This window comes from Mesocricetus auratus, unplaced genomic scaffold (assembly GCF_017639785.1).
Source record: "Mesocricetus auratus isolate SY011 unplaced genomic scaffold, BCM_Maur_2.0 Super-Scaffold_6731, whole genome shotgun sequence".
NCBI lineage: Eukaryota > Metazoa > Chordata > Mammalia > Rodentia > Cricetidae > Mesocricetus > Mesocricetus auratus.
In genome coordinates this window covers 899,530-923,348 of record NW_024429185.1, presented here as the reverse complement: position 1 = coordinate 923,348, position 23,819 = coordinate 899,530, and the positions used below count along the sequence as shown (strand labels likewise).

Below are 23,819 nucleotides of genomic sequence, written 5' to 3'. Positions count from 1 at the left end.
ATGATGTTCTGCTATACTCATGGTTTAGAGCCTCATCCCATTGTCAACAAAGATGCTGCCTCCTGAAGCCGAGTGCATTCAAAGACCCACAGCCAAGCATTAGGTGGAGCAAGAGGAGGCATCCATCAGGCCCCTCCCCTTGAAGCTTAGAGAGCCAGGAAAGAAGGGAATTGTGGGAGCTAGAGGGGTAGAGGATACAGGAGGACACAGCCTGAGGAGTAAATAAGCAGGGTTAAAGGAACCTCATAGAGGATGAAGTAGCAGCTGCAGAACCTGCGTGGGTTTCTGCTAGGTCCTCTGCATTGGCTTGGTGCTTTGGGGGGCTCCGGACAGTGGGGGTGTGGGTGACTCTTTCCATGCTCTTGGAACCCTATTTCTCCTAATGAGTTGCCTCACTCAACCTTGATGTGAGGTTTTGTGTCTGATTTTTTTTTTTTTGTATCTTGTGCCATGTTTGGTTGATATCCATGGGAGGCCTCTTTTCTGGGGAGAGGCTCAGGTCGGGAGTGGATCTGAGGAAGTGGGGAAGACTGGGAGGAGTGGAGGGAGGGGAAACTGTGGTTGGGTTATATTGTATGAGAGAAGAATAAATACAAATTAAAAGAAAATGAATGGCATAGATTTGAATGCTTGGTCACCAGGGAGTGGCACTTTTTGAAAGGATTAGGAGGTGTGGTCTTGTTGGAGGAAGTGTGTCACTGGGGTTGGGTTTAGGCTTCAAAAACCCAAGCCAGTCCCAGTATCTCTCTCTTCCTGCAGCCTGCAGATGTAATGTAGAACTCTCAGTTATTTCTCCAGCTCCACGTCTGTCTGCATGCTGCTATTCTCCCACCATGATGATAATGGAGTAAGCTTCTGAAATGGTAAGTCAGCCATTTAAATGCTTTCCTTTGTAAGAGTTGGTGTGGTTATGGTTTCTCTTCACAGCAATAGAACACTGACTAAGACTGAAGTTGGTACCAGGAGTCAGGTATTGGTGTAGCAGGCCTGATCATGCCACTTGCTTGTGGAATGTGGTCTTTGGGACTTTGAACTTGGAATGCAATTGAACACTTAAAGCAGGTCCTAATGGACCATACTAGTAGGAGCATGGCAGCAGCGCTGAGGGTGATTTGACAATGTCAGGCATTGACGGGAGCTGGGTGTTTTCTGTTAGGACTCCAGTACCGGTACTTCTTACCCACTGCCATGGTGGCTGTGGTAAGAACCACCCCGTCTTCAGCCTGGGTTTCTGTGAGAAAACAGGCATTCAACAGTCTAGGTAAATATGTAAAACTGAACACCCAGGTCACCAGGCAGCCTTGTTCCTGTATTTGTAACCACTATTTCTGGGCTTTTTAAACTAAGGAAAGCCACTGTGGTATTCCATCTCAAGAAGTTTCAGGGTGGAAGATCATTAGTGAGTGGTCTAGAGACTGTTCCTATGATATTTTGAGGAAGAATGTGGCTGCTTTCTGCCCTTGTCCAAACAAAAAAAAAATTCTGCTTGAGTCTATATTGAGGACTTTTGGATTAATTGAGGACCAGAGGATATTTCAAGACAGCTTAGTATCGACTATGACATGAGGTTATTAGTGGCCACTCTTATGCATACAATGAATAGGAGGAAGCTGAGCAAGATAAAATACAATATGTATAGTTGAGGAGAAAAGGAGTGCCTGGAAATTTAATACAGATAAGTCCAGTGCTCAAGGAGAGAAAAAGTTTAAAGACCCCACTCAGCTAAGCCTCCAGAGTGTGAAAAACTAATTACAGAAAAGTTTAAGCACTTACGCAATGGAGGGAATGATCAACAACAGAAAGCTGGTGAATACATAATTGAACAAGGAGGCCAGGTTCTAGCCCCGGCAAACAGCAGGACTTGGCAGGTTTCTGGGTTTGGAGTCAAGGATACAAGAAAGGGTTGTGGAATCTCCATCTGCAGCTTAGTAGGGCCAGGTCTGTGTCCAGGGTGTCCCTGCATGGGGGCCTAAAGAGGACGTTGGATAAAGACGTGAAAGTGAAGCCTGGATTGCCTTGGAGACCCCACAATGTTGTGAGACGCCTGCCAAGGAGACCTGCCACACGACGTGGAACTAGTCCAAGAGGAAGAAGAGTGCTGCAGTCAACAAAGCCGATCTACTTTTTTTTTTTTTTTTTTTTTTTTTTTGGTTTTTCGAGACAGGGTTTCTCTGTATTGTTTTGGAGGCTGTCGGTCCAGCCTGGCCTCGAACTCACAGAGATCCGCCTGCCTCTGCCTCCCGAGTGCTGGGATTAAAGGTGTGCGCCACCAGCGCCCCGCCTACTTTTTATTTTGATTTTACAGGGAATTACAGGTAAGAGATTGCATGAGTCTCAGAAGAGACTCTGAGCTTTTCAATAGGGCAGGGTCTGTGATAGACTATGGATGGGGACTTTTGAAGCTGGACTGAATACAATTTTTCATTATGATATGGTTATAAGCCTATGGGGGACAGGGAGTTGAATGTGGTGGGTTGAATAAGAATATATGTCATAGGCTCATAGATTTGAATGCTTGGTTACCAGGGAGTGACGCTATTTGAAAGGATTAGGATGTGTGGCATTGTGGGAGGAAGTTTAGGCTTTAATATCCCAATGTAGTCCCAGTGTCTCTCTCTTCCTGCAGCCTGCAGATGTAATGTAGAACTCTCAGTTATTTCTCCAGCTCCACGTCTGTCTGCATGCTGCTATTCTCCCACCATGATGATAATGGAGTAAGCTTCTGAAATGGTAAGTCAGCCATTTAAATGCTTTCCTTTGTAAGAGTTGGTGTGGTTATGGTTTCTCTTCACAGCAATAGAACACTGACTAAGACGAAGCATTACAGAAAGCAGAAGAGAAAATAACAAAGCATATGGTCTATTGATTAACATAGCTTTCCTCACTTATTACCAAATTCATTTTCACAAGTCCTCCACCTCTAAGATAATCTTCATGTGGATCCCACTTGTCCCACAGACTGAAGCTCATTGCACAGAGATCTGGGTGCCTGTCACACGGGCACCGTACCATGGCTACCTTGACTCATGAGATAGCACTGTGTGAGTGCATGGAGGGTCAGGGTTAGAGGGAAAGGGTGTTTCCTTATGTTTGGTGTGCAGTTGTTAAACATCCATGTTTCTGAATTTCTACAGTGGGTATGTTTGTACCCTCATATTTTGAGAGTCAAGGTCATCTGAGAGATTGGCCTGTTGATGCTTGCATTTCCATATATATTCTAACAGGATAGAATACTTTGGCATTTCCCTCAGACGTGGGGGATTACTGAAACCATATTACTGGGTTGTGATCTTATGTATCCCTTAAGACACAGCACCATACATGTATGATGTTCCTTCTTTTCACTGTCTGTTGTTTTTTAACAAAATCTTAACCATTCAATTTTACCAGTAAAGACTTGGAATCCAGATGCTGGGGTGAAAGCCTGCTAGGTGAAGGAGCAGAGCAGGCACCCAGCTGACCTTCCTCCTCAGCACAGGTCCCAGAGACTTCTCCTCTCTCCTACCTTCCCGCCCCCACATGTCTCTCTGCCCATCATTCTGACTCCCTCTTACTCACTGTGGCCTTTTTTCTTAATAATCCTATGTTGACTTCCTGTTAACTGGTTGCAGGTCTTGCCTCTTGACCTGTGGCTGACTTTATTTAATCATGTTTAGAAATCTCTTGGATTAAAGGTGTGTGCCAGGCAGAGACTGAGGCAGCATTCATGAAGCCTGCGTGGGCCTGGGGTAGACTCTCTACATATCTGCTGTGGCCATGTAGCTTGGTGTTCTTGTGGGACTGCTAACAGCGGGAGTGGGGAATGTCTTTGACTTCCTTGCCTGTTTTTGGGACCCCTTTCTGCCTACTGGCTTGACTCATCCAGCCTTGATATGAGGGTTTGTGCATAGTCTTATTGCGTCTTGTTATGCCGTGTTCACTTGATAGTCCCGTGAGGGCTGCTCTTTTCTGAGGGGAAACAGAGGAGGACTGGGAGAACAGAAAATGGAGATCGGTTGGGACGTAACGTACGAGAGAAGGAGCATAAGAAATAAATACATCTCAACAACAACACAAAGGTGTCCTAAGGCTGAGCCGCATCACAACTAGAAACAGGTTTTTCCAGTTAGGAATGCAATCTCAGCAATATCCCTCAGCAACTGTCAGTGTGACTGAAATTCAGAATCACCCATAAAACACCACTGAGTGTGTGTGTGGACATTGCCATGTATTCACCATGAATATCAGCAGTGTGATCCTGTGAGCTTGGGTCCAAGGTTCCCATGTGATTGAGTTCCAGGTGAAAGCAAAGCAGAAGAAGGCAGAAGCTGGCTGCTCGAGAATGTTCTCTCTCTGTTTCCTGACTGGGCACATCATGGGAGCTATCTCAGCTCTGGCCATCAAACGTGGAAGTGCTGTTCCCCTTAGGTCTCCTCCTCCATAGTACAATGTACCTCACGCTGCGGAACAACACACACTTGCCTGAAGCTGCCTTTGAGTGACTGTAGCCACTACTCTTACCACTCTGGAGCCCTAATACACTCTTTCTTCTCTGAATGCCTGGACCATGATGTTTTATCACAGCACCAGGATAGTAACTAATAGAAGAGCCAAAGAGAAACCCACGTGTAGCATAAGGAAGTGGACCCTGTCCTTGCTCTGTGTGCTGGGAAGCCCTGTGCAGTGAGCTGGATGCTTCGCTTCACTTATAGCATGAATTCTCTTAAGAAAACTGAAGGGATTTTGTGATTGTCTTCCGTACTGACCTCTTTTGCGAGCCTCTCAGGCTTCTGGTATCTTCACCCAAGCAGAAAAGGCTACTCACCAAACATTTCCACCAAGTCATGTGCATCCTAGGTTGGTGTTTAATTCCCACTTCTTTCCTTTAGTCTCTTTTGCTGCTTTCTTCCTCTCTTAAACAGTGTGTGGGAGTCAGTGTTTCTGGCTTCTAAGCAAAGTCGTGATGGCAGTCCTCTCACTTCATAAGCAGCATGGCTTGGCTGCCCTAGCTCTTAGTCATCCCCAGCCCCCAAGCAGTGGGAGTGGTCCAGCATTGATTTACGAGTGACCCCTTCATAAGGGAAAGCTAAAACAGGCTCAACTTCTAGTACAAGTAGAATTGCAATTAGGACATATAGAACCTTTAGTGATTCCTTGGAACTCCCTATTTTTGTAATTCATAAAATTGACTCTTCCATGATCTCAGGGGCATAACTGACTATGAAAACATTGGACACCCTCTAGTCAGGGCTCCCTGCTCCTGCTGTCATTCCTTGTAAAGGGAAGCCTTTTTCTTGAGAGAAGCCTTCCCGCCATCCTGGTTCTAGAGCCGCATCAGTCCCAAATAAACACACAGGAGGCTATATTAATTATGAAGCTGTTGGCCTTGCTTGTTCTTCCTGGCTAGCTCTGACTTAAGTAATTACCCCATAATTGTTAATCTATGTATTTCTCTTACCGGAGACGTTTCCGGGCTTCCTACCCCATGGCGTTACTTCTCAACTCTCCTGTGTTTCTCCTTCCCAGAGTCCTCCTGGACTCCTAGTCCCTCCTATCTTGGTTCCCTATTGGCTCAACAGTGCTTTATTGACATAAGACTTCCCCAACAATTCCTCAAGACATTACATTGTTATACTTGACTTAAAGACTGGTTTTTCTCTATCCCTTTACACTTTGTATTCTCTTTCTACTTTGCCAATGACCTGACAGCAGTGGAAAATTTTACCACAGAGGATGAAAAATAGCCCCATTACAATATTATGTACACAAAACACTTGAGCCAGTGTTGATTAAATTTCCTAAGGTATTCATCATTAATTTTATGGATGACATTCTCTTCTGCCTGTCTAATCAGTACTGAAATGAGTGTTTAACTTTCATGGCAAATAAACTAAAAGGGCAAAATTTAAACATAGCTCTGGAAAAAACAGGAAAGCGGTCACCTCACAACTATCTAGAACACATTATTACTCAACAACGAATTCACCATCACAAATTTCTGCCTACAATTTCCCCAACAATGTACAATGAATTACTTACAAAAAATTTTGGCCACAACAGTTGGATATATTCTTTTTTTTTTTTTTTGGTTTTTATGAGACAGGGTTTCTCTGTATTGTTTTGGAGGCTATCGGTCCAGCCCGGCCTCAAACTCACAGAGATCCGCCTGCCTCTGCCTCCCGAGTGCTGGGATTAAAGGCGTGCGTCACCACCGCCCGGCCAGTTGGATATATTCTTATCTGCCTATCACTACTATAGACTTGGCTTTGTTCTTTGAGTTGCTTTCTGGAGTCTGTTAAATTCTGTAAGAAACACAGCACCTGAGGCAGAGTGAGTTATTCGTTTATGGAACAGGTAGCTCATAGAATTAATCATTTACTTCCTTATCAATGACCTGTTCTTCCTTCCTACTCATCATGAACTGGGGTTTTAAGTCAACAAGTGATGCTATAGAAACTTATGCATGCCATAGTCTCTGCAGCAAGCTGTAACTCCTTATTTACAAGAAGATGCAGACTTGAAAGTGGCTGGAAGAACAGGACTTAACGACTTACAGGTAACGGGCTTATAGAAATAATTGAACCACTAAATAAAATGCAGGTTGATTATTTGTTCCACACTGATAACAACTGACAAGTACATTAGCATGTTGCTCAGGATCATTATCCTAAAGATCCCTTTTTATGATTTGTTGAAGAAACGCTAATGGCTATTAGCTAAAATTACATCTAAAAATCCTAGATAGCGCTTTTAATGCTTTTAGCTCTTCAAAAGACCAAGGAGCACATGTTTTATAATCAAATTTCACATGGCCACTGCTGGTCATGCAGCTCAGCAGTCTGAATGACACCAGTGAATCAGCTTTTATTAGCTGACTGACTACATTGTAACGTTTCCCCACAACTTGAATTCCTCCATGTACACAAGGATAAATAAGCTCCTGTCTTTGGCCATCCCAGGTATTGGCAGGGATTTTTCTCATTGTGGGCTTTTTATGCATTCCCACCAACCTGGGAAAACCAGAAGCTGCTTCACTACTTTACCAGAATGGGCTACCCACTGCTCCCCAAATCCGGCAGAGCACATGCCTTCTCTCACACTTGAATGGCTTGAACTTCATGCACATGTTCCGCTTAGAACCCTGGGTGGCGGCTCCAGTGCGGCTCCCACAGAGCTGGGATCAGAAAGTGACATTTGCTCACTTTGATGCTATCCCCGTTTCTAAGTGACAGCTCTGCAAACACTAAACAGTACCTGATGCATCCATGCTTGGTGTTGTAGTTGTGGTGACATTATTCTAAGAATGAAAAAATTAAGTTGTGCTCATTTGTTTTGTTTGCTTTTTCTTAGAATTTTCACAGCACATTAAAATTCCTTCTGCATGAAAACCACCTTAGACTTTTCCAGGATTTTTGTGAGAGCCTTTAACGTTCTCCACTTTCCATTTGTTTCCTAAGACATAGTCCCACATGATAAGTGATTAAAAAGTTCTCATAAATTAGTTAGTAGTTTCAATGTGAACTATTACTTGGCTCAATTTATTCACCACTCTCTTCCATTTCAATGTTCTATATCACAGAAGAGCTCTGGTACCAATAAACACTCTCCTCTAGTGGCATGAGTGACTGACACTATCCATAACCTGTCACATCAGTGACAGCCAGTACCCTTAGTTAATCCAGCGAGGTTCCGGCAGGTCTCCAGCATCACATCTCTGTACAGACTCTTCTGGGAAGGATCCAGCAGAGCCCACTCTTCCTGGGTGAAGTGCACAGCCACGTCCTCAAAGCTCACTGAGGCCTAAACATTGCACACACTCGATTGACAAGAGGTTCATTCCACACTGTGGCATCCACACATCTGTTCCATGACATGAAGGTAACATTCCATATACAAATTACTAATAGAGGCATACAGTTAGTTAGCCAGAAGGGGAAATACAGAAGCCAAGAAACAAGACTAGCCATTTAGAGACATCCCTACGGCTATGCACTTTGATGAACTAGCCTCTGCTTTTGTTTTGGCAGGTGGTGCTGTCTGTGTGCTTAGTTTTATGGCCTGAGTAGCACTTCCATCATGGAGTCAGTTGTGCTAAGGTCTGGGGGCTGTTAAAATTAGAAGTGTGCAAAGCCTCTTTTCCAGGGACGCAGTTCTCTGTTGACACAGCCATTTCCTTTTTCCAACGATGAGAGTTTTGGGAAAATAATTTCTGGGGATGACTGTTTCTAACAGTAGAAGGGAATGTGTTTCCATCCCTGCCAGGATGGTTACTATAAAAGATCAGGAACAGAATGTGTCCCCTTTAGGGGATATTCACAAGCTTCCTCTTGAAATCCAAACTGAAAAAACATCTGTCTCCCTGCCTCTGCCTCCCAAGTACTATAAAGCATGTGTCACCACCCCCAGCCATATCACTACTTGTCAAGTGGAAGAAGACAGGGAGTGGAGAGCTGGAGAGGGTAAATCCCCACATAAAAATACCCGACCAAAGCTAGGGAGTGTCCCTGTCTCAGACGGGGGCTCTGTCCACGAAGCTCCTTTCTCTCAATGACTTACTGAATAGTCCAGAAGCTGTTCCTTCAAGGACTCCAGGACATGAAACCACACACTAGGTAGAGGCTGTGCCGCTTCTTGCCATAGAAGAAAACAGGGCAGAACGAGGAGCTGAACTAAGTTTCTCTGGATTCTGAGACCAGCTGTGTGGGAAAGCAGCAGCTTAACACCTGGTCGACAGGGCTCAGTCTCATCTCTGGCCAGTCAGTCTTCTGAAATGACCGCTCATTCAGACTGCAGTCTTCTGAAATGACCGCTCATTCAGATTCCAGTCTCTTCGGCTTTCCAGTGCAGACTTGAGCTCCAGCTTTTGGAGGAAAAGACTATGAGCTATTTTCAGGTGGCTCTGTTGGCTTACGAGTCACCCAGAGATGGGCAGGTGCAGCATTCCACCCCCTTTCTGAGACAACCCTGAAGGACAATAAGGGAAATTTTCATGGTGGGTAGAAACTTGGCCAATGTACCTCATCCTATATTTTCATTAGGACTATTTGCCACTTGTATGATCATATACTGGTGTTCATACTGGTCTCTGTCATAGCCCTGAGGCCCCATGAACAAATGGACCATGGTTGCAGGATGATGTTATGTGAACCCCACTCACCAAGGCTGACCTGGATGAGGCTGCTGCTGAGCACTGTGTGCTGCACTTGCCGGTTGGGGAGTTGGGAGGTGTTGGGATGTCCTTCTGTAAATATGTTTCTCTTATTGGCTGGTGAATACAACAATGATTGGCTACTAGCCAGGCAGGAAGTCTATGCAGGGGTATGAGAGGAAGGAGCAAGGAGAGAGAGGGAGGCTGCAAGGAGATGCCACATAGACCAGAAAGATGGATGCACCAGGCTTTCTCTGGTAAGATGAGGCCATGTGGAAACACATAGATTAGTAGTTAGGGGTTAATAATTAAGACAGAGTTAGCCAGTAAGAAGCCCTAGCTATTGGCTAACAGTTTAATGTTTATTTGGGGCAAAGCGGCTGTGGGACCAGACTGGAAAGAAACTCCAGCAACAGGAAGGAGTTTAGGAGTCTAATTGGAAAATTGGTGAGAAGGGGTGATAGGCTTTTCCAAATGGGCAAACAATATGTTTTTCTGTCTTCTCTCATTACTGTGAGAAAGACCCCCAAGCAGCTTAAGGGAAAGGATCTATTTCACTGCATTTAATGGCTCCAGCCCATCACTGAAGCATTAAGACACAACTGGTCACAATGTCCACTGCAGAGAGCACAGAGAGGACACAGACCCAGCCAGGTGCAGACGCCTAAACTCTGGCCTTGGTACTGCTGGCCATTCAGCTCGGCTCTGCTCCCAAGTGAGGAGCAGGAGTCTAAGGGAACATTTTTCATTCAAACCAGGACATTCCACCCCTCGCCCCTAGGTCATGGTCATCTCATAATGCAGAATGTGTCTCCACATTCACGACAGTCTGGGGCAGGCATGGGTTGCGGTGGCTTCACTCCAGCCTGTGATGCCTATCATAGAAGTACACTTCTTGATTTTGGCAGGCTGAGGCCAGACCTGTGCCCAGTACCTTTCAGCAGCTCTGGGCTGGGTGGACTATATCCACCCAAGCACACTTTATGTCGTATACTCTGGGAATAACTGCTCAAACTTAGGTCAAGCTCTATCCTTTTCATTTGTGTTATTTTGTTCCTTTTCTGAGCCATTGCTCTGCCTTTAAAGCCTTCCCGAAGCTCACATGAACATTATTGAGCTCGCTGCATTTCCCCTGGGAACTGTCTTGACACAGCCTTGTCACATCAGTCTTGGAGTCTCCCCCACAGACCCTCATGTTGGCCTCGTGTGCTCCCCTGCTGTTTTCTCTTGAATTTTACTAACACCATGTACCTGCTGGTGTTTATTATTAAGGTAGGCCGGCGCTGGGCGCTGGTGGCGCACGCCTTTAATCCCAGCACTCGGGAGGCAGAGGCAGGCGGATCTCTGTGAGTTCGAGGCCAGCCTGGTCTACAAAGTGATTTCCAGGACAGCCTCCAAAGCCACAGAGAAACCCTGTCTCGAAAAACCAAAAAAAAAAAAAAAAAAAAAAAAAAAGACAGGCTGGCACTTCCATCATAAAGGTCTTGTGTGACCATGGGCTTCAGCAGAAAACTAGAACCCTATACCTTCCCTGAGGTCCCTGCTGGATCAGTCTTTTAGCTCCCTGTAATCACAGTGTCACTAATCACAGTGTCACTAGCTCCAGCAAACACTGGATCAGTCTTTTAACCCCCTGTAATCACAGCATCACTAGCTCCAGCAAACACTGGGTCTCTAGGTTGAACTCCTGTGTGTCCTCTATTATCTGCTAGTTCCTAATATTCATCGGGACCTCAGCTGTCCATAATGATGCCAAGAGTCAGCCCAATGGGGGCAGATTTGTCTCCTTTTCCTTCAGTTGATACGTAGTTTCTGCCCCTTTGTAGCACCCAGACGGATCTCATCTGTCCCCATATCCCAGTTTCAGGAAATCATGTGACCAGTTCCTCCACTGTTTAAAAGTTCAGAGTTCGGTTCCCACAGCCTACATCGTGGTTCACAATCCTCTTTAACTCCAGTTCCAGGGAATCTGATGCCCTCTTCTGGCCTCCATGGGTATCAGGTATGCATGTAGCACACATACACACATGCAGGCGAAACACTCACACAATAAAAGCAGTAAATGGCAGTCTTTAACAATGCAACACTTGACAGAACACCCCTGTCGTATTGGCCCACTTAAAGTGTTCCCATGTGGTGGTGAGTCATGGACGAACCCTTTCTCGTTACTAAGGACCAGGCCTAGGGCCTATCTTTCCCACCTTTACCTTGCTGTCTTCTTCAGTCTCTCTCCATGTTATCTACTTTTCTGGATCCTAGGATGAGCTTTTTAGCATAGATACAGTTTGTACTCTTTTCTTTGCATCCTGCCAAATTTAAGGAAAACACAACTGGGGAATAAAGGGCTTTCTTATCACAATCCATCATGGAAGGAAGCCAGACAGGAACCTGGGGGCAGGAGCTGATGCAGAGGCCATGGAGGGTGCTGCTTACTGGCTTGGTCCCCATGGCTTGTTCATTCTGCTTTCTTATGGCATCCAGGACCACCAGGCCAGGGGTGGCTCCACCCACAATGGGTTTGGCCCTCCCACATCAATTGCTAATTAAGAAAATGCCCTATGCATCTGCTCCACTATGTTCATAACAGCATTATTTGTAATAGCCAGAACCTGGAAGCAACCTAGATGCCCCTCAACTGAAGAGTGGATAGAGAAAATGTGGTACATTTACACAATGGAGTATTACTCAGCAGAAAAAAAACAATGGAATCTTGAAATTCGCAGGTAAATGGATAGCACTGGAAGAAACCATCCTAAGTAGGTAACCCAGTCACAAAAAGACAAACATGGTATGTACTCACTCATATATGGATTTTAAACATGGATCAGGAGAGTGGCAGTCTGCACTTCCACTGACAGAGAATCTGGGAAACAGGAAAGAACCTAAAAGATATACACAGTACCCAAGAGAAGAGAAATGATCGGGAGGCAGAGGCAGGCGGATCTCTGTGAGTTGGAGACCAGCCTGGACTACCAAGTGAGTTCCAGGACAGCCTCCAAGGCCACAGAGAAACCCTGTCTCGAAAAACCAAAAAAAAAAAAAAAAAAAAAAAAAAGAGAGAGAAGAGAAATGAGGCAAGATCCTCTGAACAGATGGGGAACACAGCCAGGGCTGGGGGGGAGGGGGATCTGGGAAATAGAGAGGGGGAGAAGTGGAAGAGAGAGTAGGACGTGGAGGAACAGGAAGGTCGACTGGGGGGGGTAGAATAGGGGGAAGAGGGAATCATAGGTTAGAAGACAGATCAGGCACCATTGTGACCTCTAGTGATCTAAATGGATGACACCAATTGGCAAGCTAAGCAATAGTGTAGAGACCACCTCGAATGCCTATTCCTGATAGTGTCTATAACCATCCTGGAGCCTTCATCCAGAGACTGATGGAAGCAGAGGCAGACACCCACAGTTAAATACTGAACAGAACCCAAGGAACCCAGTGACAGAGAGGAGCGAAGAGCAAATTGGCAAAGAATGGGCTGGCAAAACCAGCAGAGACAGCTGATCTGAACAGGGGAGAGCTCTTGGACCCCAGACCAACAGCTGGGAGGCCAGCATGGGACCGATGCAGACCCCCTGAATGTGAGAGTCAATGAGGAGGCCTGGGCTACCTATGGGGTCCTGAGCAGTGGACCAGTGTTTATCCCTCGAATACTAACAGACATCGTGTGTCCATAACACAAAGAGGGATGGTCTCCCTGCCTGGACTCTTAGGGAAGTGCCTGGACCCTACCCTGAATTAAATGATAGACTCTAGATATCCCCTATGCAGAAGGAATTGGCAATAGGGTGGGAGGATGGGGGGGATGGTAGGGGGTGCGGGAGGAGGGGAGGGAGAGGGAACTGGGATTGACATGTAAAACAAGCTATTCAAAATTTTAAAAAATGTTAAAAAAAAAAAAAAAGGAAAATGCCCTATAGGTTTGCCTTATCTGATGGGGACATTTTTTTCAACTGAGGGTCCCTCTTCCCAAATGACTGTAGCTTGTGTCAGGTTGACATAAAACTAGGCAGAGTACCATCCAATCCATACTACACCCTGCTTAAGATTGTGCCTCATAAAAAATATGCTTAGGGACTGAAATAAATGTTTTATTTTTGGCTCTTTTGAGACAGGCCATAGTTTGTCTGGAATTCACTATATAAACCTTGCCAACCTCAATCTCTTAGAACTCAGCCTCCCAAGTGCTGAGATTAAGGCATGCACCACCAAACTCTGCTGTAATACATTCTTTAGTCCATACTCATAGGAAGGCATGCCACCAAATACCAAACAGGAGATGGCCACACTGGTACTCCTTCCAGTGACACTCAAAGTTTTGTGTTGGTTGCATAACCTATCGTCCATCTCATGAAGCCAGAAACCACCAGGAGCAAAACCATCTCATACCACACTGAGAAGGTAGTTTTCATATTTGTTGCCGTGATAAAACATCTTTGTAGGAGGAAAACAATGCCACCATTAACCATGTGACTTACTAGAGGCACACACAGATGAAGTAATAAAAGGGCAGTTTACCACACCGCTAACCACACCCACTTTAGGCATGACTAAAGACGTATATGGACGTAGGCGGTGAACTACGTCACTAGCCAGGCCCACTTTTGGGCATGGCTAGGGGCGTTACGGAGGAAGGTATAAAAGACTGAACAACGGAAGTCTCGGTCTCTTTTTCTGGCTTTCGGCTTCCAGTTCGGCGGCGGAAAACTACTCGGCTCATCTGGGTTACTTGTTTGGTCTCTTGTGAGTAATTTCTACAATAAATACTTATTTTTACTTTCAGTAAGTGTGCCGTTTATCGTTACAGCATCACATCTTAAAAGAAACTGTGTGTGTGTGTGTGTGTGTAGAGATCATTTACTTGGCCTTCAAGTTTTGATATTCTACACAGATAACCTCTGGCCAATGAAGAGCAGTAAGAGCCACGAGGATGCTTCTTGCTGACACGAAGGCAGGCTGGTGCTGGTGCTGGACTAGCACTCAGGGACACCTGCTTCATCAATTAACAATCAAGACAATCTCCTACTGACACGCCTGCAGGCCACCGGTTTAGGAAATGCCTCAGTTGAGTCTGTCCCTAGCTAACTCAGGCGCTGTGTCTGCTTGACAATGAATGCTGTCCAGGGCAATAGCTGTACTAGAATTTCTACCATCACGCCCCGTCTTCACACTTTATCTAAAAACATGTTCTCTTTAATATCCTTTACCCTCTCCCCAAAGTTGTTTCTACAACTGGCTATTTTGGTATTCTTGATGGCTTATTTATGCTTTTCCATTTTCTTTTTAATTAAAAAATTATAAAACAGGCAGGCATTGTGGCACACATCTTTAATCCTAGCACTTGGGAAACAGAGGCAGGCAGATCTAAATATAAAAATTAGAAAACATATTACTTGTAATAGAATACTGATGTTACAGTGATGACAGCAAGCCATACATAAAACACAGGGAAAACATATTAAACAGTCCTAGAGACTTATTTCTCAATAAAACTAAACCAGTTTGAAACTTAGGTCCTTTTGTAACAAGCGCTTAAAAATTGGTTTTCGCTGAAGGCATTTATTTCTGCTTAGTATGTGGTCCACAGGCCCCTCCCGGGTGTTCGTGCAGCTCACAATTGTGCCAAAAGAACCATATCACCAGCTGTCAATTCTGTTTCTCTACAGCCCTTCCTGTACCACAGATGGTTTAGCAAGGGACCCTATGGAGAACGGACTAAGAGACTGTATGTGTGCAGTGAAAGGGGATTCGGCTTACAGAGTGGGGCTGGGCAGCCCAGTGATGGCCATGTGTATGATGGACAGTCCAGCAGCCGTTCAGGGTATGGAGCTGGATACTTGAGCTGTCTCTTTGGCAGTCAAGGCCTAGAAAATTCTTAGAGCTACTGCTATTCTCTTCATGTTACAAGGCCAGAAGATGTCTCTGGAGGACTGTGGCAGTAGCCACACCCAGCAGCAAGAAGGAAACACATGCAGGTAGAAGACAGTCAGGTGTCTTTTTTTTTTAACATCCTGGCCACAAGGCAAAAGGTGCCACCATGTTCTTCATCATGGCCTCGATAGATGCTATGACAGGACACACATAAGTCATCTTATCCTATGAGGGGATTATCAGTGAGAGATGTGAATATGTTCTCACTCATGTGGAAACTGCCACAGACCTTTTATAAGCACATCCATGCATAAGGGGTCTCACCCAACTCAGGTATGTATAGGTGCCACAGAAGAGTGAGTGACAAAAGTAGTCATTAATGCCAGTGAACAGAGCCCATGTAACAGCAGCCGGCTGCAGTCGCATTCACCTGACTTACAGACCCACTGCGGCCAGAGTGTGTTTTTAGTGGGTTATTAAAATAGCAACTAAAGTGTTTAAGTAATGAAGGTATCTGCATGGGGAGGGGACTCCTAGTGGTTGCTAAATAAAGACCCCAGTGCCAGGCATAGCCTGCTGTACTTGTTGGACAAGGAGGCCCCTGAGATCACAAACCTCAAAGTTTACTGTCACTGCTCCTGGTTCCATGCCAGAACTGGATGGTAAGACCTTAGTGTTGTGTAGCCCACAGCCACTGGTGAAAATGCAAGTGAGGGCTTCTGTGGTATAGACTGCAATGCTCGGTCACAGACACTGTTTACACCACCCCACCAAGGCTCAAAAACATAAAAAATGTGAGAGCTAGAAAGACTGCCAACAAGAGGGGGCTGGAGCTGGGCGGTGGTGGCACAGCCTTAAATCCCAGCACTTGGGAGGCAGAGGCAGGCGGATCTCTGTGAATTTGAGGCCAGAATGGTCTACAGAGTGAGTTCCAAGGCAGAGATACACAGAGAAACCCTGTCTCAAAAAAAAAAAAAAAAAAAAAAAAAGAAAGAAAAAGAAAGAGGGAGCTGTTGACTTGATAAGTAAACAACTAACAAATTACAGAAAACTAAGCCTTCAAAGATATACTAGGACTTTCTCCAAGGTTACAAAAGCAGTAAACAGTTACAGAGAGAGGAGACTTTCTGGTTAGTTAAGCTGCTTGTAAAACTTTGCACAGTTCTCCAGAGTAGTAGCTGGAGTAGCATTTTGAAGATGCAGTTGTCCATAAGTTATCCATGTTCCTAGACGTAATCCTAACACAGCCATTGGTTTGCCTAGCTGGGCTTTGGTGGAATCATTTTCTGGGGTATGTAGACATTTGCTTGTGAGTTCTTTCATGTCTTTGAAGATGACTGTTACGACTGAAGGCTTTCCCACACTGTTTACATCCATAGGGTTTTTCTCCAGTATGGGTTGTTTCATGCCTCTGAAGATGACCATGACATATAAAGGCTTTGCCACATTCTGTACATACAAAGGGTCTGTCTCCAGTATGGATTTTTTCATGTAATTGTAGATTGCTGTAACATCCAAAAGCTTTGCCACATTCTGTACATACAAAGGGCCTGTCTCCAGTATGGATTTTTTCATGTAACTCAAGATTACTGCAACATTCAAAAGATCGGCCGCACTGTTTGCATATAAAGGGTCTGTCTTCAGTATGGGTTTGTTCGTGTCTCTGCCGATGACTGTTAAGTCTAAAAGCTCTACCACACTGTTTGCACACATAGGGTTTTTCTCCAGTATGAATCTTTTCATGTACTTGAAGATCACTATGACGTCTAAAGGCTTTGCCACATCGTTTACACTCATGACGTTTTTCTCCAGTATGAATTTTTTCATGTACCTGCAAGGCACCAGGAAATATAAACGCTTTCCCACATCGTTTGCATTCATAGGGTTTCTCACCAGTATGAATTCTTTCATGTAAGTGAAGGTAACTGTGGTATCGAAAGGCTTTCCCACATTGGTTGCATTTATAGGGTTTTTTCTCAGTGTGAATTCTCTCATGTCTTCTAAGTGAACTGTAAGAACTCAGAGCTTTACCACACTGATTACATTCATAGCGTTTTCCTACAGCATGAGTTCCTCCATGTGTGCATGGTGAACTAATATTAATAGAGGTCTTTCCACATTCCTTGTATTGATACAGACTTTTTCCACTATCTGTGTCCTGATGCCTTCCCAGTGTGTTTGGAAAACCAAAATATTTTAAACATATCTCACATTCACACGGCGCATTCACAACATGGGTTCTCATGTACCTTTGGAAGCTCATCAGAGAGTCAGAGTTACACTGCTTAGTCACATAGTTTTCATGCTCATGTGGATTGTATTTTGTGGCATGTCTACTAGAGGATGAACGATACCAGGACATCTTCCCACACACGCTGTGATCACATGGTGTTAGGCCAGTGGAACTTCTCATGCTCACACTGAGATCTGGTTTCCAAGTCAAGCTTTCTCTACGTTGATCACCACCTTCATCCTCACAGAAGGTCTGTAACATGTAACTTCTGTAAAGAAAACAGAAATTACAACAAAAGAGAAGCAATTAAATAATAGTTGTTTTACTACTGACTGCTTATTAGGTCTAGTTTATACACAGTTCCAAAGATCAGACGAGGTTTATGCATTTGCCAGATCTGAGTGGCCAGAGACTGAATGGACTGGTATTCTACATGCAGACTCTCACAGAGCTTTGACCAAAACAGTGATATCCATTAGTTCAAGTTCATACAATGTTTCCACGTGAAACACTTTGTTAACATTAATCAGCATGCTCCCATTTTAGTGCCTATTAACTGTAATTTTGGTAAAAATATTCAAATGAAAAATTCACATTGTGCCTATATGCTTAGTTTGTTTATCTGCAAATCTTTGTAGTATATCCAAATTCCTTTAAAGACTTCCTGTCGTGGTCATCACTGAAGAACAACAGAATTCTTCAAACCCTGTGGCCATGGGTAGGGAGTGGAGAAGCCCCAAATCAGTGAAATGCCGAGCAAATGTGTATTTTGAGATTGGTATGGCCTGTTGAGGACTCCAAGACTAATTGGCCCAAGGTAAACTGGCAAAGCCATTATTCATATGGCCCACACTTAAAAGGGAAGGCAAAGCTTTCTTTGGGAGCTTGAGTCTGACTGTTTATGAACAACTGATCAATGTGTGTGTAAAGACTAGTGATTACAGCTTCCTCCTCCCGGGCATTACAGCCTAAGACCATCCACCTACAGAGATCTACTCCCTGTGCTGTAAGAGATGTGAGGTTCCAGGCTGCAGCAGTAGCAGTTAGAGAATCCCATCTGATCCCAACTTCATTATATGTTTGTTCTTTCTTTATTCCTTCTCCACCTCTAAGCTACTAGGACTCAGGAGCCACGGGCCACAAACTTATTAATAACATGAGCAAGCTGACGTACAGCTGGCTCCAAACACACCGAGCTCATGTGTGACCCGATCAGAAGAGGTGTGGCTTTGTGTCCTATGAGCAGTGATTCATGGACCAGTTTAAGGTCTCCAAGGATAAGAAAGCACTCAAATTCATTATGAAGAGGATGGGTATACCATCCACACCATGCCAAGACAAAGCCAGAAAAGCTGAGTAGCAAACTAGCAGCTAGGAGGAAAGCCTGGGCAAGGGAAGCCTGTCTCCTCTCAATACACTTTTACACCTTTAAAAAGGATCCCTTCTGCATGCACATTACCTTAGATTTCTCCCAGGACTTTTATAACGGTCTTCAATGTTCTGGCCTTCCCATTTGTATCCTAAAACATAGCCCCAGAAGATTTAGGATAAGTTAGAAATTACTAAAAAATTAGTTTCTTGCTTTGGTTAACATTGAAACCCTGTCTGATATATTTAATATAATATGCCTTTCAACAGTCCAAACCCCAGCAGAGCATCGATGCCAAGAGACACTTGCTCCCTAACCTACAGCGACGCTAAGATGATGTCCTCACCTATGGCAGCGAGGTTCCGGCAGGTCTCCAGCATCACATCTCTGTACAGACTCTTCTGGGAAGGATCCAGCAGAGCCCACTCTTCCTGGGTGAAGTGCACAGCCACGTCCTCAAAGCTCACTGAGGCCTAAACATTGCACACATCAATTGACAAGAGGTTCATTCCACACTGTGGGGTCCACACATCTGTCCCATGACACAGACGCTGTCTTGCAAACACTGAGGATGTGGAAGGAAGCAGCCCTGCAGCAGCACCCTCTCATGACTGGGCCCAGGCACAGGACGTGCTGCTGCTCTGCCCCGGTCCTCTTTCTACAGGGAACTTCCACTTCCTGTCTCAGAGCCCTCCCACCCGATAGAACAGCGGTGACACTAGTATGTGAGCGTCTGCTTGTCCTTAGAAATTCCTGGTAGCAATGCTTACATTAAAAATGTATCTTTTAACTTTATGTATATGTGCGTATGCCTGACTGTATGTACGTATGTGTGTGTCGAGGTCCACAGAGGTTGGAAGAAGCATCACAACCCCTGGACCTGGAGTTATGGACAGTTTCAGCCACCATGTGGATGTTTGGCACTAAACCCAGCACATCCTCTGCAAGAACATTCGGTTCTCTTAGCCTGAGTAATTTCCCCAGCCTCAATGCTAAAATTTGATAGTGGAAGCAATCTTAATGTCTTGGTTGAAAATGCATGAATACAAATGATAAATAAATCACTCAGGATAAACGTTTAATGTCTATCTTATGGCACAGTCAAATTACACTCTTAAATTTACATCTCAACAGAATGATGTGAACTGCACACTATACCAGATGTGGACTTCTGATCTTAAGATTATCACGGCTGGTCAGGCCTTTATTTTTCCAGATTACTCCACATGATCAACCCATAGCCAGTGTTGGTGATCCTTACCTCCAAGTCACCTCTAGCCGGACTACCAGAGATAACTTCAGTGGGATTCACTGTCATGATGGAAGTCCTCTGTTCTAAGTGGGATGCTGCAGCTTAGGATGTTGACACAAGTAACATTCAAATGAACAGGAACATCTATTCACGCCTTTTCAACCGACAGTCCATGTTGTGAGGGCCAGCAATAGATCCTGCACTCTCCATTACCTCTGCCTTGGATGTGGCAAGTACACATAGCTGGTATATATTTGCTTCCCAGACCTCATGGGACTTTCATGAAATGTTAATAAGTGTCTTCTTACCCCACACTGGGCAACAATGACATGAAAGTACCCAAGTCCGGTTTAGCAATGGGTTTACTGCAGTTACTTACAGGAGTGAGTGAAGTTCACCTCAGTATGGAGAAGGACCCCCTAAAGCTGTCTATGGTGAGTTTTCCGTACCAGGGAAATTCTGAGCTATTCATGCTGTTTAGCATTTGTTAGTGTCTATGTCCCTGTCACTGTGGATGTGTACATAAGGTACTATGAGTCTTGTGTTAGGAGATTCCTGAGCCTTCTAAGTTTATTTTTTGAGTGTTGTCCCTTCATGAGAAAAATGTGAACTTACACAAAGAGATATATTTTAAGGTGAAAAGAAAAACCATAAAGGAACTAATAATTTCAGACATCAAAACTAGGGAATTTGAATCCTACAAATTAGATTGACAGAGAAATCAAGAATATATGCAACACAAAAGAACTTCCAAGACGGCTAGAGGAAATACCTCACATTGTTCTTGCAGAGGACCTGAGTTCAATTCCTAGCACCCACAACAGGCAGATCGCAACTGCCTGGAGCTCCACTTTTAGGGAGCGGACACCTCTTTGACCACCTTAAACACACGCGCGTGCGCGCACACACACACACACACACACACACACACGCACTCACAAATAACATAACATGACACCTCTCTGAGCACATACACACACATAAAAAACATACACATACAGATGGCACCTCTTGGAGCACATACATAAACACACATATACATGACACCTTTCTGGACTCCTTGAGTACATACACAGACACATATTCATACACGTAAATAACAAACACACATGACACATGTATGGCCTCCTCTGGCACATACACATATAAATAATAAAATTAATACATGCTTTACAAAGGAATAAGCAATATGAATACACATGTGTGCATAATATGTATATGGAGATGAAAAACTACTGGGTTAGAAATGGTTTCACTTCCCTGATAATGATGACACAGTAAAAACAGTCAAGTAAATGACTCCTCACATTGAGATCATCAACAAAAACTAGGCACTTAGGTAAGAAGCATAACAACAACCAAAAAAGTTATGGATGAAAGCCATCTAGGCTGGGCTTGGTGGTGTACACTTTTAACCCCTGGGGTAGGAAGGCAGAGGCAGGCAGATCTCTTGTGAATTTGAGGCCAGCCTGGTCTACATGGTGAATTCCAAGCCAGCCAGAGCTAGACAATGACCGACTTTGACATGCCACTCTTTCCCAGAATGAGAATTGTAAGTCCCTACATATGCCACATATGGTGGCACACACTAGGTCTACATATGCCACATGTGGTGGCACACACTAGGTCTACATATGCCACATATAGTAGCACACACTGGGTCTACATATGCCACATATGGTAGCACACACTAGCTCCAGAAAGCAGGTGATTGAGGGGAGTCTCTAGTTTAAGTTTAGCTTGCATATTGAAAATAAAACAAATTATTTGATTTCCACAAAGGGAATGGTTCGTTGTTCTTTCTTTTACTTTTATTTTGGTCTTTTGAGACAGGGTTTCTCTGTGTAACAGCCCTGGCTGTCCTGGAACTCGCTCTGTAGATCAGGCTGGTCTTGAACTCAGAGATCCGCCTGCCTCTGCCTCCTGAGTGCTGAGATTAAATGTGTGCACCTTACCTGAGGGTGTTCTTAACATCATCCCTATGACAAATTGACGTATGCTGGACTTCAAAACATTTTGAAATGGGACTTTGCTTAAAGGAGTTGAAAATGCATCACATAAAACATGCCCTAAGAGCACTCTGCCTAAAGGGGAGCAGCCAAGATGAAGATTTCAGGGTACAGGTGGCAGCAGGGTTGACAAGAATCCTCTGAGCAGGGCGTTGGCGGTGCACACTTTTAATCCCAGCACTGGGGAGGCAGAGGCAGGCGGATCTCTGTGAGTTCGAGGCCAGCCTGGTCTACTTGAGTTCCAGGACAGCCTCCAAAGCTACAGGGAAAACCTGTCTCGAAAAACCAAAACAAAACAAAAATCTGATTTTTAAAAAAAGATTTCTCCATGTGCGCATGTGTGGGCATGCTTTCGCCACGGTGCATGGAGGTGAAAGGAACACCTATGATTTTGATTCTCTTACCGTGTGGCTTCCAAAGATTAATCCCAGGTCTTAAGGCTTGGCAGCAAGACCCCCATCCACTGAGGGATCCTGCTGAATCTAAGTGTTCTGTTTTGTTGCTTTTGAGACAGGTCCTCACTATGTAGTCTTGACTTGCCTGGAACTCACTATGTGTAGTGATATATTATTTATGATTTATTAAAGCTTGTCTGAATATTCAGAAAAGCAAAGTCAGCCTCAAGCTACAGAGATCAGGCAGTGGTGACACACACCTTTAATTCCAGCAGTCAGAAGCTAGGAGGTGGTGGTTCACAAACCTTTAATCCTAGGACTCAGGATTAAGAGGTGGACAGATCTCTGTGAGTCCAAGGCCACCCAGATCTACACAAGATTGAATCAGTCTAAAAGAGAGTTCTAGCTCACACCTTTAGTCCCAGCACTAGAGGGGTATAAAAGACAGGAGGGAGCAGTCAGTAGGAGGCATTGGATCTCCAGCCACGCTGAGGAGATGCAGCAGTTTGAGACTTGGTTAAGAGCCTGTGTGTGGGAGGATCAGCCCATTCAGCCTGAGGTGGAGGTGAGAGCTAGTGGCTTTGCTTCCCTGATCTTCAGCTTGAACCCCAGTGTCGGTCTCTGGGTCTTTTATTTACTCGTGTTACAACTACGTACACAAGGCTGACCTGGAACTCGGAGATCTACCTGCTTCAGTCTCGGGAATGCTGGGATGCAAGGCCAGCAAGAACCTTAGTTTAAGTGCTTCGGAAATTCATGGAATTGCAAGGAAGTTAGAATACAGGTACAGCCCTGGGAAAGAGCAAAGCAGAGACTCACGTTCACAGTTCAACACTAAGTTCAAAGCAATTATCATTAAGGTAGGATGAGGGTGCAGATGGGCCTAAGCACTTAGCCAGCATGCTATGCACAAGCCGTTGCATTCAATCCTGAGATCGGGAGGAAGGGGATATATATATATATATATATATATATATATATATATATATATATATATATATATATATATATATATGAGAAAAATAAACTGTACTAGGCTCGGTGATACAGCTGGTCCGCGAACCATGGACGGAGAGCAATCATTTCAAAGAGTTGTCCAGTGACCTCACGCCTGTGTCACCGCGCACGCCCACAGGGCACACACACCAATAACGAAGGCAGATTTCAGCAGGTGAGAGCGCCGCGGGGAGCGGTGTCGCTCACGGACTCGGGGAGGCGCCTCCCGGAGCCAGCGGCCGCGCCCACTCGCTCCCCAGCCCTCCCGGTCCCTGGCCGGCGCGGGCGACCCTGCTTCTTCAACTCTAACCTCAGCGCGCAGCCCGGCTTTCCAGGATGCGGGTCCCACCCCACGCCCGCCGGGGAGGGCCCGGCGCGCCGGCTCCCGCGGCTCAGCCGACCGCTCCTCGCCGTCTGGGGACCCCGGCCCCGCGCTCACCATGGCGCGGCTGCCGAGCTCCCCGCGCAGCTCCGGGCAGCGCAGCTCAGGGCAGCGCAGCTCACAGGAAAAGCCGCGGACGCCCGGCGCCTCCCCCGGCCGCTGGACCGAACGCACAGCGGTACTGCCGGAAG

At 45.1% G+C, this 23,819-nt stretch overlaps 1 protein-coding gene and 1 long non-coding RNA gene across 5 annotated transcripts; one reads left to right on the top strand and one right to left on the bottom strand.

Annotated features, from left to right (window-relative positions):
• Nucleotides 1–681: 681 nt before the first annotated feature.
• LOC121139107 lies at nt 682–19,676 on the top strand. 2 transcript variants are annotated; one of them, XR_005875942.1, is made up of 2 exons: nt 682–863; nt 18,864–19,676. It is a non-coding gene; the product is annotated as an uncharacterized LOC121139107 (long non-coding RNA). The 2 variants fall into 2 exon arrangements; XR_005875943.1 differs by lacking the exon at nt 682–863 and adding an exon at nt 17,489–18,042.
• LOC121139106 (zinc finger protein 709-like) lies at nt 14,435–23,819 on the bottom strand. 3 transcript variants are annotated; one of them, XM_040742017.1, is made up of 5 exons: nt 23,686–23,811; nt 19,856–19,947; nt 18,941–19,067; nt 18,685–18,745; nt 14,435–17,493 (listed from the first exon to the last, which is right to left on the bottom strand). In XM_040742017.1, exons 2-5 carry the CDS (start codon nt 19,910–19,912, stop codon nt 16,272–16,274), a joined length of 1,467 nt encoding a protein of 488 aa, XP_040597951.1. In that variant the 5' UTR covers nt 19,913–19,947; nt 23,686–23,811; the 3' UTR covers nt 14,435–16,271. The 3 variants fall into 3 exon arrangements, with proteins under 3 accessions (XP_040597951.1, XP_040597953.1, XP_040597954.1); XM_040742019.1 differs by lacking the exon at nt 19,856–19,947 and having other exon boundaries at nt 23,686–23,819; XM_040742020.1 differs by lacking the exons at nt 14,435–17,493; nt 23,686–23,811 and having other exon boundaries at nt 18,681–18,745; nt 19,856–22,419.

What these genes read in the sequence shown, in the direction of transcription:
- LOC121139106 (XM_040742017.1), bottom strand. Translation starts at nt 19,912, where the DNA reads ATGACAGTGAATCCCACTGAAGTTATCTCTGGTAGTCCGGCTAGAGGT. An exon ending in CGGCTAGAGGTGACTTGGAG is followed by an intron (nt 19,068 to 19,855) that starts GTAAGGATCACC and finishes TGCAATGTTTAG; the next exon opens with GCCTCAGTGAGCTTTGAGGA. An exon ending in CCGGAACCTCGCTGCCATAG is followed by an intron (nt 18,746 to 18,940) that starts GTGAGGACATCA and finishes GCTATGTTTTAG; the next exon opens with GATACAAATGGGAAGGCCAG.